Below are 14,642 nucleotides of genomic sequence, written 5' to 3' on the forward strand. Positions count from 1 at the left end.
GGGAACCAATCTCCCCGGCCTTGAGGTCCCTCCACTGGCTGCCCGTACAGGACCGGGTGACATTCAAGACACTCTGCCTCACCCACAAATGTACACAGGGTAAAGCTCCTCAATATTTAAGCGAGAAAATAAAACCCTACGTCACCAAGCGCGTGCTCCGATCAACCAACCAAAACCTTCTCCAAATCCCCAAATCTCACTACAAATCTAAGGGAGAACGTAGATTCTCAGACCAAGGACCACGGCTCTGGAATGCTCTACCCACGACCATCCGGTTGGAAGAAAACCATCAGGTTTTTAGGAAAAAACTGAAGACCCACCTCTTCTGAAAGACCTGTACAACTCTGGATGCCAAGCGCCTTGAGGCGATTAAGTTCGCATTTGTTGCGCTATATAAGTTTCTCACTCACTCAGAAAGGTAAGTATAACAGACTTCTTTTACGGGGGCCAACCTTCTTTTAGAAGTGACCCCGTGATGACAGGTTCACTTTAAACCACTGGAAACCAATTAAGGAATAAATGAACAAATGTCTCTGTAAGGTAGAGTTGCTCTAAAACTTTAGCAGTATCAAGTATCGCCCCTTATGTTCATTGCGAGCTACAAAAAAGCAGAAAACAGAAAAATTTTACGGAATGCCACTGCAATTACATCCAATCAGAGGTCAGGCTGAGTAGTGTTTTAATCAAGCCCAATACATAGAACATTCTACTATATTAATGACTGGTGCAAACCATCAAGCGTATGAAAAAAAATTGAACTTTCAACCCGAAAATGTTAAACCCCAAAGAGAAAATCTAAAAGGCCTGAACCGGACAGTAAGTCAATTTATTACAAAAATGAATTAAAAAGGAAGAAACCACTTAAGGAAAAAACAAAAAGAAAGGACGAACAGAGCAACAAGAAAACATGGGACGTCGGCCTTTGAAGTTCACGTCTTTGAGTTTTCAGTGTTGTATAAAATTAATGGATCTTAAAATGCAGCAAAGACAAAAATGGGAGCGAGGAGTAAATAAAATAATGATCCATGGATCTATGACAGTGCTTTAATTACCGGGGGGTCCTGTGTTCCCGCAGCTGTTTTCATCTAGCTGTTTTATGTCAGCGATGGATGGTTTTTGTCTTGTTTTGAAGCTTGCGCCAGTCGGCGGTGTCGCTGGTTTATCTGATATGGACAGCGAATTTCATAAGTGCTACGTTCAGGAAAAAATAAAAATATATACAGGAAATAGAGAAATAAGGTTTTAAGGGGTTCCAGGAATTTTCAGTAAGCTAGATCCAAGGTTATTATAAATGGATTAGTCTTGTATTGAACATAAATTAATTTGAAGTTGGAATCTTGTTAAAGGCAAGCTTTACAGCAATTCACCTTACTTACCAAGAACTGGACTTTCTAGATTCAAGGCTTAAAGGGGTTGTAAAGGTAAATGTTTTTTCACCTTAATGCATCCTATGCATTAAGGTGAAAAAACATCCGACGGTACCGGCCCCCCTCCGAACCCCCGTTTTACTTACCTGACCCCTCGAAAGTCCCGCGCGCGTCCATGTGATCCTCTTCGGTTCCCAGCCTGGCCGTTGATTGGCTAGGCTGGACGGATTGATAGCAGCGCAGCCATTGGCTGGCGCTGCTGTCAATCACAGCGGATGATGTGGCACGCCGGGCCGAGTGATACAGTCGGTGGCTATGCCCTGCCGCTGTATTACGGGAGCCCGCTCGCAAAAGCTTTCCACCATGTGAGCTCGCATGAAGGTGGAAAGCTTTTGCGAGGAGGAGCCGAGAAAGCCGCCGAGGGACCCCAGAAGACAGGGTTAGGGGACACTCTGTGCAAAACGAGCTGCACAGTGGAGGTAAGTATAACATGTTTGTTATTTTTTTTTTAACTTTAGTGTTCCTTTAAGCCCCGTACACATGGGCCACAATTGCGCGGTCGTGCGATGTGGCTCCCAAACAAAATTGGTGTCCTTTTTATTCCCACAAATAGAGCTTTCTTTTGGTGGTATTTGATCACCTCTGCGGTTTTTATTTTTTGCGCTATAAACAAAAATAGAGCGACAATTTTGAAAAAAAATCTATATATATTTTTTACTTTTTTCTATAATAAATATCCCCCAAAAATATATAAAACATTATTTTTTTCCCTCAGTTTAGGCCGATACGTATTCTTCTACCTATTTTTGGTAAAAAAAAAATTGCAATAAGCGTTTACCGATTGGTTTGCGCAAAATTTATAGCGTTTACAAAAAAGGGGATAGTTTTATTGCATTTTTATTATTTTTTTTTTTTTTTTACTACTAATGGCGGCGATCAGCGATTTTCTTCCGTGACTACGACATTATGGCGGACACTTCGGACAATTTTGACACATTTTTAGGACCATTGTCATTTTCACAGCAAAAAATACATAAAAAATGCATTGTTTACTGTGAAAATGACAATTGCAGTTTGGGAGTTAACCACAAGGGGGCGCTGATGGGGTTATTTATGACCTCATTTGTGTTTCTAACTGTAGGGGGGTGTGGCTGCAGGTGTGACGTCATCGATTGTGGTTCCCTATAAAAGGGAACACACGATCGATGACAGCGCCACAGTGAAGAACGGGGAAGCTGTGTTTACACACAGCTTTACCCATTCCTCAGCTCCGGTGACCGATCGCGGGACTCCAGCGGCGATTGGGTCCGCCAGCCCCGCGGCCACGGAGCTTCGGACCCGCGACCCCACGGCTGGGCTTAAAGAGCCACGTACATGTACGTGGATGTGCCCAGCCGTGCCATTCTGCCGACGTATATCGGCGTGAATGGGTCCTTAAAGCGGAAGTAAACCCATCAATTTAACAGTTTCAAAAAGCAGTTACATTCCTGGCATGCCGGGATTGCTAACTTTCACATTGGTTGTGCTCTCAACCAAACTGTCAAACCATCCAATGACTGGTGTCATAACTGATCACATGTGCAGCATCATGACAGTTGAAGATTAAACAGAGGCCAAGATGGCAGCTTCCTTGCCTGAAAATTATAGGAGGGTTTACTTCCACTTTAAGTGGTTAAAATAGTTCATCTGCAACCAATGGAACCAATGTTTATTGACCAGGAAAGGTTGCTGCTGGTCTGAAGTCACATTGGATGCTTTGTGGCCTGTTGAGTTTGGGAATATAGCTATCCACTATCCTTAAAAAAAAAAAAAAAAAAAAAAAAGAAAACTACAGTATGAACATTTTTTGCAGTTTCCCTATATGCCATTGTGGACTAAAATTATATTAAATTAAACACAATTTGCTAATTGAAATAATAACAGAGACGTCTAAATGGGCGCAGGAAATTCGGCCAGTTAGTAATTTTTTTTTTTCCGCATCATTCTACATTGCGTGCTGGCACGGATGTCGAGACGCCGCAAGACCCATCGGAAGGGCAAATAGGCCATTTTGTGCGGCTTGATCCCGAGGCCGCGGTGTAACCAGATAGAGCTTCTGCTGTAATCTCCAGTCCAGAACACAAAGGAAGGAGTGAGACCGGCCTGCCTCCTCCATATCCTCTCCCATAGATGGACAATCAATCTTTCAAAATGCTCCTATCATTTGTGATTGTATCTGATTGTATCTGCCTTTCATGTCCGGAACGCTCATACAATACCCCATTCTCTCGCGCAGCTTTATTTTAACTTCTGGAGAGCAGCGGGCCGCAAGCTCCGGCTCCTTTTGTCAAGGCTACGAGTTGTATAATCGCTCGCATGAGTTCATCCCTCCGACTAATCCCCCCAAACTGGCAGTGGACAGAGATGTGAAGGAGGCGAAAATCATTTTCCTCTGTAATGGCTCCAATTAGCGGGTCATCACTGCTTTTATCTCATCAAGCAAGAGTTTTGTTTCCCAAGATTCAGAAACCTTATAACGTTGCTCGTTACGTTGGGTCTTCAAAGGCCCGAGACAATCGACGTGCCTAAAGGGGACGCCAATTTTACACTCTTAACCCTTCTGACGCCACTGAACTGTGACCCCGGCGTGGCATAGGGTGATGATGACACATTATGACCTTTCCAATCGGTGGTGTGAAAAAGCTTCATGCTGACGGACGGGCTCAGATGGCTACGGGCCAGATTCTCAGCAGAGTTACGACGGTGTAACTCAGAAAACACCGGGCCATATTCTCATAGAAGTTACGATGGAGTATCTCAGGATACTCCATCGTATCTCCCTTTTTTGGCCCGTGTATCTATGCGACTGATTCTTAGAATCATTTTCGCATAGATACACTTAAGATCCGCCATCTGTAAGTCACTTACACTGGCGGATCTTAAATGTAATGATGCCGGCCGCCGCTAGATGGCATTTACGTGAAGGACTCATTTGCGTATGCAAATGATCCTTCTACGCCGATTCCCGAACGAGTTCGCGTCGCGTAACCGTCGCTAACGTCGTTTGCGTAAGCGGAAATTTAGTCCTGCTATTATGATGAGTAAATTTCCGCAAGTCCCACGTAGGCCATGTTACGGATGGCGTCGGGTCCGCGTCGTGTTTTTTCGTCGGGTACGTCGTTTCCGTAAGTCGTTCTTGAATACGACTTTACGTCAATGACGCACACGTCGGCGTCATTGACGTTTTCCGCCGAGAACTGGAGCATGCGCACTGGGCTTTTTGAAGCCCGGCGCATGCGCAGTTCATTAGAATCGGGGGCGCGCTTAATTTGAATACAAGCCGCCCCCTTGGAGATCCGCCAGGCTACGCCGGGGCATTTACACTCCGCCGTCCCAACTTATGGAGCAAGTGTTTGGGGAATACAACACTTGCTCCTGTAAGTTGGGACAGCGGAGTGTAAGTGCCTTAAGCGCAGCCCGCGGATTTTTAGAGAGAATATGGGCCACCGTCGTATCTCTGTTTTTTGGCCCGGGTATCTATGCGAGTGATTCCTAGAATCATTTTCGCATAGATACGGCCAAGATCCGACAGGTGTAAGTGACTTACACTGTCGGATCTTAAATGTAATTCGCCGCCGGCCGCTAGGTGGCGTTTACGTACAGGTCTCATTTGTTTATGCAAATGAGCCTGATACGCCGATTCCCGAACTAATTAGCATCGCATAGCCGTCGATTACGTCGTTTGCGTAAGGTTACCCCTGCTATATGAGGGGTAACCTTACGCCAGTCCGCCGTATGCCATGTTAAGTATGGCGTCGGGTCCGCGTCGTCTTTTCCTGTCGGGTACGCAGTTTTTCGAAGTCGTTCTTGAATACGACTTTACGTCAATGACGCACACGTCGGCGTCATTGACGTTTTCCGTCGAGAACTGGAGCATGTGCACTGGGCTATTTAAAGCCCGGCGCATGCGCAGTTCGATCGGCCCGGGGGACGCGCTTAATTTAAATACAAGCCGCCCCCTTTGAATTACGCGGGGATACGCCGGGCCTTTTACACTACGCCGCCGCAAACTACGGAGCAAGTGTTTGGGGAATACAGCACTTGCTCCTAAGTTGGGGCGGCGTAGTGTAAATGGCTTACGCGACGCCGCCGCAGGATGTTAGAGAATCTGGCCCTACATGTTTAATAAAGTGGAACTAAACTTCTGAAGATGCTCACTTTCCCGGGTGGTGGGTTTTTGGCCTTTTGATTGGCCAGTGGGGGGGTGATATCATTCCATGCATGCGCACTGGAGTCAGCCATTCCGGCATGGCCAGAGTGTTCCAGGAAGTCGCAGCTCAGTGCATCTTACATAGAAAACCGCAAGCAGGCAGGTAAGAGAAGGGAGTAACCGCTCCAGGTTGGTATGTTGAGAAGATCAGCAACAGTTCAGGAAATCAAGGGTACTGGCAATGCACGAAGCAATTGATATGAGGAAAGACGGGATGGACAGCCGCACTCCAAAAAAAAAAAAAAACATAAGGGGGCAGATCCTCAAAGAAATTACGCGGCGTATCTCTTGATACGCCGTGTAATTTCGAATTTTGCGCGTCGTATCTTTGTTTTGGTATCCACAAAACAAGATACGACGGCATCTGTGTTAGATCCGACAGGCGTACGTCTTCGTACGCCGTCGGATCTTAGATGCAATACTTCGGCGTTCACGTCGTAATCCGCGTCGAGTGTGCAAATTAGCTATTTCCGACGATCCACGAACGTACGACCGGCCGTCGCATTTTTTTACGTCGTTTCCGTTCGGCTTTTTCCGGCGTATAATTAAAGCTGCTATATGGTGGCAAACTCAATGTTAAGTATGGCCGTCGTTCCCGCGTCTATTTTTGAAAATTTTACCTCGTTTGCGTAAGTCGTCCGTGAATGGGGCTGGATGCCATTTACGTTCACGTTGAAAACAATGACGTCCTTGCGACGTCATTTGGAGCAATGCACCCTGGGAGTTTTTACGGACGGCGCATGCGCAGTTCGTTCGGCGCGGGGACGCGATTCATTTAAATGAAACACGCCCCCTACCCGCCCAATTTGAATTTCGCCGCGAGAGATACACTACGCCGCCGTAACTAACGGCGCAAATTCGTTGAGGATTCAAACCAAAGCCAGGTAAGTTACAGCGGCGTAGCGTATCTCACATCTGCGCCGGGCGCAGTCTATGTATGTGGATCTGCCCCAAGGTTGTCTTTATTGTAAAAGGATAAAAAAAAATGCACTACAAAACAAGCAGAACTCAAGGAAAACAGCCTACGCGTTTCACACTCCAATTAGTGCTTAGTCATGGCTAATACAAAAGAAAACGCACTTTAAATATATATGATGACAGCTAAAACATGTGATAGAAACTGACCAACCGCGGGTAATGTCCAATTAATGAGGGAAACAAGCAGGCAGGTAAGGCTACATTCACAATTGCATGTTGACCTGACAGAGTGTAGATGCGAGAACTCTTGTGGGGGGCCCCTGCGATTAGCCGCAGGAGGCAGCCCCAATAAAAGCAATAGAAGGCCGTCAACCTCACTGCCACCTGCATGTAAATACTATGCAACGATCACTTGGGAGTGATTGACCCCAGTCTGCATCCACGGCCAGTTGCATGCAGGTGGTCGCTGCATAGCAAGAACATGTGAGCGGGCGCAATTAGCTGCAGGAGCCTACAGCCTACCATTATGTAAAATTAGACTGCCTCACATAGCTATTTGCCAGGACCCCCCCCCCCCCCCCCCCACTGGGGTTCTCGAATCTCTATATGCTGCAGCACACTTCACACACATTGCACATAGTTAGGCAAACGTTTAACCCCCTGATTGCCATAGATGTTAACCCCTTCCCAGCCAGTGTCATTAGTACAGTGACAGTGTATAGAATTATCAGCCCTCATAAATTCCACTCGCCTGCTCGCATTTTGCGAGTGGAATTTAGCGAAGGGCAAATGACAGACAGACCAGGCTGACAGTTTCCTGGCTGATCACTTCTGCCAGAAGCTGTGCGGCCATCAGAACGGCCCAGAGGGGGGGTTCCCTGACCCCCCCCCCCCCGGGCCGTTCTGATGCCCTGTAAAAAAAAAGTCAGCACCACTTCTGGCAGAAGCAATCAGCCAGGAAACGGTCAGAAGGATCATGCATCCGGAGGACACAGAGCTGGGATCTCCCGCTGAGACCCGGCTTGTATATGAATAGCCAGCCGATGTCAAACAAAGTCCAGCCTCCGGGCCAGCATTGGACCAGTGTGCTATTAGTGCCACAGGCTGATCACCTCCATGCCATGCTGCATTGATGCAGTAATTCATGCACAAGTATTGACACGGGCCACATGCGGCCCACCGAGGACATTTATCCGGCCCACCCCACCCAGGGATGGATTCCTGACAGGCCAGGCTTTGGGGCGGGCCACTTGTAACACAGCGGCAGACTGCTGTGTCACGGAGCTCACTGTTAAAGGTTTGGGCGCGCTGTGATAAAAGTCCCGCCCTCCTCCTAGACCAGCTTGTGTGATAGACACAACACACGTTGCTTTGCCTGCCCGTGCCATTCTGCCGACATATAAATGCGTGAGGCAGTCGGCAAGGGGTTAAAGGGGTTGTAAACCCTTGTGTTTTTTCACTTTAATGCATCTTATGCATTAGGGTGAAAAACTTCTGGCAGTGACAGGTGAAAGGTGAAATTTACCTTTACAACCCCTTTAATCAGGGCTCGACATTATCCGGGCGCCCGGTCGCAATTGCGACAAGAAATTGTGACCTGGCACCCACGCCCGCAGGTAATTGAGGCCGAAGCTTTGCAGACTTGTGAAGACCCAAGCTTACTTCTGTGACCTCGCGCCATCTGGTGGTGGCCGTTGGCATTACAAGTAAAACAGCAGTTCTAATGTGTTTTCTTCACTGTTTTCACTGCCACCTCCTTCCCTCTAATTAGAACCCCCAAACATTATATAATTTTTTTTATTCTAACACCCTAGAATAAAATGGCGATCGTTGCAATACTCTGTCACACCGTATTTGCGCAGCGGTCTTACAAGCGCACCTTTTTGTGGAAAAAATACAATTTTTTAAATTAAAAAATAAGACAACAGTAAAGTTACCCCAATTTTTTTTTTATATTGTGAAAGATAATGTTACGCCGAGTAAATTGATACCCAACATGTCACGCTTCAAAATTGCGTCCGCTCATGAAATAGGTGACGTTTAAAAAATTCTACAGGTTGCATGTTTTGAGTTTAAGAGGAGGTCTAGGGCTAGAATTATTGCTCTCGCTCTACCAATCGCGGCGATACCTCACATGTGTGGTTTGAATAACGTTTACATATGCGGGCGCTGCTCAGGTATGTGTTCGCTTCTGCGCGCGAGCAAAATCGTTGGTGCGCGGTATACGCCGATACCCGCTTTCCCGCGCCGAGTTTTGAATACTGCGCCGACATATACCGATCGCAGTACAGTCGGGTATAGTCGGGCAGTCTCGGCTCCTTCCGTGCTCACGTCCTGAACGTACAGGACGTCAGCGCGGGTAGCCGAGCATTGCCGACAATACACGAGTGTACTGTGCTCTGTATATGTCGGCGCATTATTCAAAACTCGGCGCGGGAAACGAGCGGGGAGGACGCGAGGACGCCGCAGAAGGACGCCGGACCCGACGAAGAGGACACCCGAAGCCGCAGAAGGACGCCAGACCCGTCGAAGAGGACACCCGAAGCCGCAGAAGGACGCCGGACCCGACAAAGAGGACACCCGAAGCCGCAGACGAACGCCGGACCCGATGAGGCCGCCGACGGACGCCGCGCAAGACACCAAAACTGTAAGTACAAAAAAATACTTTTTTTCCACAGGATTGGGGGCAACTTTAGGGGTGCGCGGTATACGCGGGAGCGCGTTATACCACGATAAATGTATTATTTTAATGAAGGCTACAAAATCAAAAATACTGAAATGGCTTTTAAAATGATTTTTGATGTTGTGGCGTTCTACAAAGCTAAAAGTTTTTTTTTTTTTTATATATGATGAATGATGTTCAAGTCGTTCACATGCAAAAGAGCAAACTCTCCGGTTGGGAACGCTGTGCAATGTCGGGTTTTGTCCAATGTTGCACGATGGGAATCTCCAGAGGAAGTGGTAACACCGGGACGGAGGGCCCATTAAGGATAAGTGCGCTATAAGTGTTCTTACCCTTTAAAAGCGCAGACTAGGTGGGAGTCAGGAGGAGAAATTTCACGCTGACCTCTCCATACTCGGGTTCAGACGGTCAGAGATGTCACAAACTATTAGCGACTGTTGAGGGAAAGGTAACCACTTTCCATGGCGGACGCTTTGGTTTGTTTTCCTTTCCCAAATAGTTTCTTTTTATAAAAGCTGCGTCCCAATGCCCAGTGGGCACCTCCTGTCACTCACTGTCCAGGGTGTTTGGTAAACACAGGGGGGGGCCGTGACGTTGTATGACCTGGGTCGGGGAGTCTGGCCTTCGTACGCTTCTGTATCTCAAGCCATAAAAGAACAAAATCATTCATTGCTTTTCAATGTATTATGAAAGATCAGAAACAATACTACGAAAGAAAAAAAGTTCTCTTTTTTTTTATTCATTTTTTAAATCCGATTTTTATTTTATTTTTATTTTATTTAAAAGAAATACTGCCACTGTCACATGACATTAAAAAAAAAGTATCGGTATCGGCGAGTACTTGAAAAAAAGTATCGGTACTTGTACTCGGTCTCAAAAAAGTGGTATCGGGATAACCCTATTACTTAGGGCTCTTTCACACGTCCGCTCAGTTTTTTAGATCATTTTTTTTTTCATCAGTTGATCAGTTTTTTCGTCCGTTTTTCGTCCGTTTACATCCGTTTCCGGTCCGTTTTTCGTCCGTTAACATCCATTTTTCGTCCGTTTTTCCATCCATTTTTTTTGGGGGGGCTTTTTAGGCCCCTTGCAGACGTCCGCTCCGTCTGTCCATTCATTACAAGTCCGTTAACGGACTTGTAATGAATCCCTATGGGGACGCGTCCGTTAGCGGATGGAGCATCCGCTAGCGTCCGCGTCAGTCGGGATCCGCTTTTCCGAACGGAAGAAACCCTATTTTTCTTCCGTTCGGCGGAGCGGAACTGATGCAGACGGACAGACGGTCCGTCTGCATCAGGTTCCCCATAGGGGACAGCGGAGCAGAGACAGGGCGGTCCCTGCACTGTGTGCGGGGACCGCCCTATCCGCCGACAGCTGAGCGGGGATCCCCGCTGAGCCGACGAAGACACACGGAGCGGACCCGGAAACGGTCCGCTCCGTGTGAAAGAGCCCTTACATATTTTGATGAAAAACGGATGTTAGCGGATCGGATGGTAAACGGATCGTCCGCTAACGTCCGTTTTTCGTCCGTTCCGTTTTTTTGACGGAAGAAAAATAGGGTTTTCTTCCGTTGAAAAAAAACGGAGCTTAACGGAGACGGATGTTAACGGACGTTAGCGGATGCTCATCCGCTAACCCATAGGAAAGCATTGCGGTCCGTTAACGGACGTCCAAAAAAACGGATGAACGGAACGGACGTGTGAAAGAGCCCTTATGGTATTGAGGTATGAACATGCACTCTAGACCAGTGTTCATTTTGAAGTCAAATTTCAATTAGTCTTTTGATTAAAATGGCATATTAGTTTTAGTCGTATTTTAGTTGACTAAAATGTTTTAGTCGACGAAATTAACACTGGCAAACTGTTGGCACCATATAAATCCTGTATAATAATAATAATAATAATAATAATAAATGGTGTCTGTTGGAGTAGTGCACCAAGGGCCGGATAAAGGCAAGCAAAGGGCCACATCGGGCTCACGAGCGACACAGTTTGGAGATCCAGACTAGAAAACTATTTAAAAAAAAACCTGGGAGGCAAGTTTTAAAATTGCAGTTATGAATGCCTTACAAAAACATTGTGCCTATATGTAACATGAATAATAGTATCAAGGACATGGCAGTGACTACATCCTCCCCGCGGGTGTATCTACTTGTACGATGCCGCCCACTAGTGGCCGAAGAGTTTTTTCTTACCTTTAAGGCTGGAATTTCCACGTTCTCATTTAGACTGACGGAGCCGGAGAGGACGGTGCCTGTCATCACAGTGCCCTGACCCTTGATGGAGAAACAGTGGTCAACTGCCATAAGGAAAGGCCCCGAGGGATCTCTGCGGGGAAGATAGGCCTGAGACTTCAAGAGCTGCAGAAAAAGAAGGCAGAAAACACACAAGAGTTCATTCAGAGTGCAAGAGAGCAAGGCCAAATGAGCGACGTCGCCGCCAGGAGCTCCGCAATATCATCTTACAAGAAGTGCCAAAAAATATTTTTTATATTTTTTGGCAAATCTTATAATATTATTTACAAAACGTATCAAATGTTTAAACTGAGAACATGTAACATTTTAAGGAAAAAAAAGAGGAATTTTGAAATTGATGACAGCAACAAGTCTCAAAAAAGTTGGAAAAAAAAAAAAAGAATTCTAGTGCATAGAATAAAATACAAACTTAGGGCCAGATTCACAAATGAGATACAACGGCGTTTCTCCCGATACGCCGTCGTATCTCTCAGAGTATCTATGCGACTGATTCATAGAACCAGTTACGCATAGATAGCCATAAGATCCGACAGGTGTAATTGTTTTACACTGTCGGATCTTAGGATGCAATACCGCGGCCGCCGCTGGGGGGAGTTCACGTCGTAAACCAGCGTCGGGTATGCAAATTAGCAGTTACGGTGGATCCACAACGGTTTTTCGCGTTCGCTACGTCGCCGCTAGTCTAGTTTCCCGTCGCAAAGTTAGTCGTTTTTTTGGGTGCCCTAACTTTAGTCAGCAAGTGTATTGCTGTCTAAAGTATGGCCGTCGTTCCCGCGTCGAAATTCAAAATTTAACGTCGTTTGCGTAAGCCGTCCGGGAATACGGAAGTACGCTACGCGCGTCGCCGTTCGAAAAAATGACGTCACGGTGCGCGAAGCACGGCGGGAGTTAGGAAACGGAGCATGGCGGGCGTAGTTTTCATCGCAAGTGCTTGGTGAATCAGGCACTTGCGATGAAAAATTGCGGCGGTGTAACTTATCTAGGATACGTTACGCCGCCGCGATTCTACGTGAATCTGGCCCTTAAAGTGGAACTACACTTCATCTGAGCATCACAAACCAAAAATGCGATTTAATTAATTTTTGTTATTCAACGCAATTTCCCCATCCATCCATGTTCTCCATGCTTTATTTTGTTAAAACATCAATTTAAAAAAAAATAATAAAATACCTAGCACTTCTAGCCGTGGCCATCTTGAGTAAGGGCAGGTGATTCATGTAGCATTTACTTCCTGGAATCCACCTGCGCTTAGCTCAGGCATGCAAGCAGGAGAGGATGTGCTTGGCTAAGAAAGCCCCCCCTTCCCTACTGAAGACTCCTGGGATGTATGACATCATTTGCGAGTCACTTCCTGTCTACATGCATGTGCTACAGCACAGGCTGCAGTCACCGGTCAGGGAAGGTGTTTCGTCAGATATGCCGACCCGTCAGAATTGGTAACGGAAGTGACGTTCTGACGCCACCATCTTGCTACACCCCACACTCCTCCATAGTAAGGATACTCGGAGAAGGGAAAAGCGGACATCTTGTTACACCCACCGGAGTTTTGTATTTTACACTTATATTTAACAGTAAAGTGAGTTTATATTGTGAAATGCAGGACTTAGAACTCCGTCTGACTGTTATGATGTTGAATTTTAAAAGCAGCGGCAAGCCTGCTCATCTCACAGGGTGGCTAATCTGTCAGAAGTTTGCCGCTTTTTAAAGAGGGGGTTCACCCTAAAAAGATTTTTTTTTCTTTCTAGCATTAAATCAAGCATACTAGCGCGAGCTATAGTATGCCTTTTTTTTTTTTTTTGGCGCCGTACTCACAGTTTAATCACGTAGTGAAGTTTCAGACTCCCCGCGGGGAATGGGCGTTCCTATGCAGAGGAAAGATGATTGATGGCCGGCTCTGGCGCGTCACGCTTCTCCGGAAATAGCCGAAATAGGACTTGGCTCTTCACGGCGCCTGCGCCTAGTCTGTGCGCAGGCGCCGTGAAGAGCAGAGACCTACTACGGCTATTTTCGGGAAGCGTGACGCGCCATAGCCGCCCGTCAACAATCTTCCCTCTCCATAGGAACGCCAATTCCTATGGAGAGGGAAGATTGTTGACGGCCGGCTATGGCGCGTCACGCTTCCCGAAAATAGCCGGAGTAGGTCTCGGCTCTTTACGGCGCTATACAAAGTCTGAAACTTCACTATGGGATTAAACTGTGAGTACTGCGCCAAAAAAAATAAATAAAGGCATACGGTAGCTCGCGCTGGTATGCTTGATTTAATGCTAGAATTTTGTTATTTAGGGTGAACCACCGCTTTAAATTCAATATCTAACCAGTCAGACGGACTTCTAAGTACTGCATTTCACTATATAAACTCACATTACTGTTAAAAATACGTGTAAAATGGAAAACTCCGGTGGGTGTAACAAGATGTCCGCTCTCCCCCTTCTCAAGGTATCCTTACTATGGAGGAGTGCGGGGTGTAGCAAGATGGCGGCGACGGAACGTCAATTCTAATGGGCCGCCAAATCTGACGAAACACCGGCTTCCTGATGGGGACAATGACGAAAAATCCTGTGTCATGTACATCAGTATAATGTCCACTAGAAGCACATGTGACAAGTGTGGCAACACCGAATATTCTCACAAAATCATAGCAGGTCTTCAAGAAAAAAACGTAAGGCCGCGTCCACACGGTCGGTCCATGGGATGAGAACGGTCCTAAGGACCGTTCTCATCGGTTAACCAATGAAGCTGACTGATGGTCTGATGTGCCTACACACCATAGGTTAAAAACCGATTGTGTCAGAACGCGGTGACGTAAAACACAACGACGTGCTGAAAAAAAACGAAGTTCAATGCTTCCAAGTATGCGTCGACTCGACTCCGAGCACTCGTGGACCTTTAACCGATGCTTTTGCATACTAACCATCGGTTTTGACCGATCGGTTAGGCGTCAATCGGTTCAATTTTAAAGCAAGTTCTACATTTTTGGACCGAAGGATAACTGACCGATGGGGCCCACACATGATCGGTTTGGACCGATGAAAAGGTCCTTCAGTCCGTTTTCATCGGTTTTGACCGACCGTGTGTACGCGGCCTTAGTGTGGCAACACTGTGAAGCAATTGGGTGACAGAGACAGCGCGTTGTCACCCTATAACAGGAAGTGCCTGAACAAGGAGCTTCATGGC

General features: G+C 46.7%; 1 protein-coding gene across 1 annotated transcript in view; it reads right to left on the minus strand.

Moving 5' to 3' along the window:
* Nucleotides 1-14,642, minus strand: part of EEFSEC (eukaryotic elongation factor, selenocysteine-tRNA specific) — a 215,544-nt gene that overhangs the window by 138,612 nt on the left and 62,290 nt on the right. The window contains exon 4 of the mRNA XM_040358969.1: nucleotides 11,409-11,573. Coding sequence (XP_040214903.1) covers nucleotides 11,409-11,573 — 165 coding nt within the window. The remainder of the gene's footprint in view (nucleotides 1-11,408; nucleotides 11,574-14,642) is intronic.

Source organism: Rana temporaria, chromosome 7 (genome assembly GCF_905171775.1).
Source record: "Rana temporaria chromosome 7, aRanTem1.1, whole genome shotgun sequence".
Classification (NCBI taxonomy): domain Eukaryota; kingdom Metazoa; phylum Chordata; class Amphibia; order Anura; family Ranidae; genus Rana; species Rana temporaria.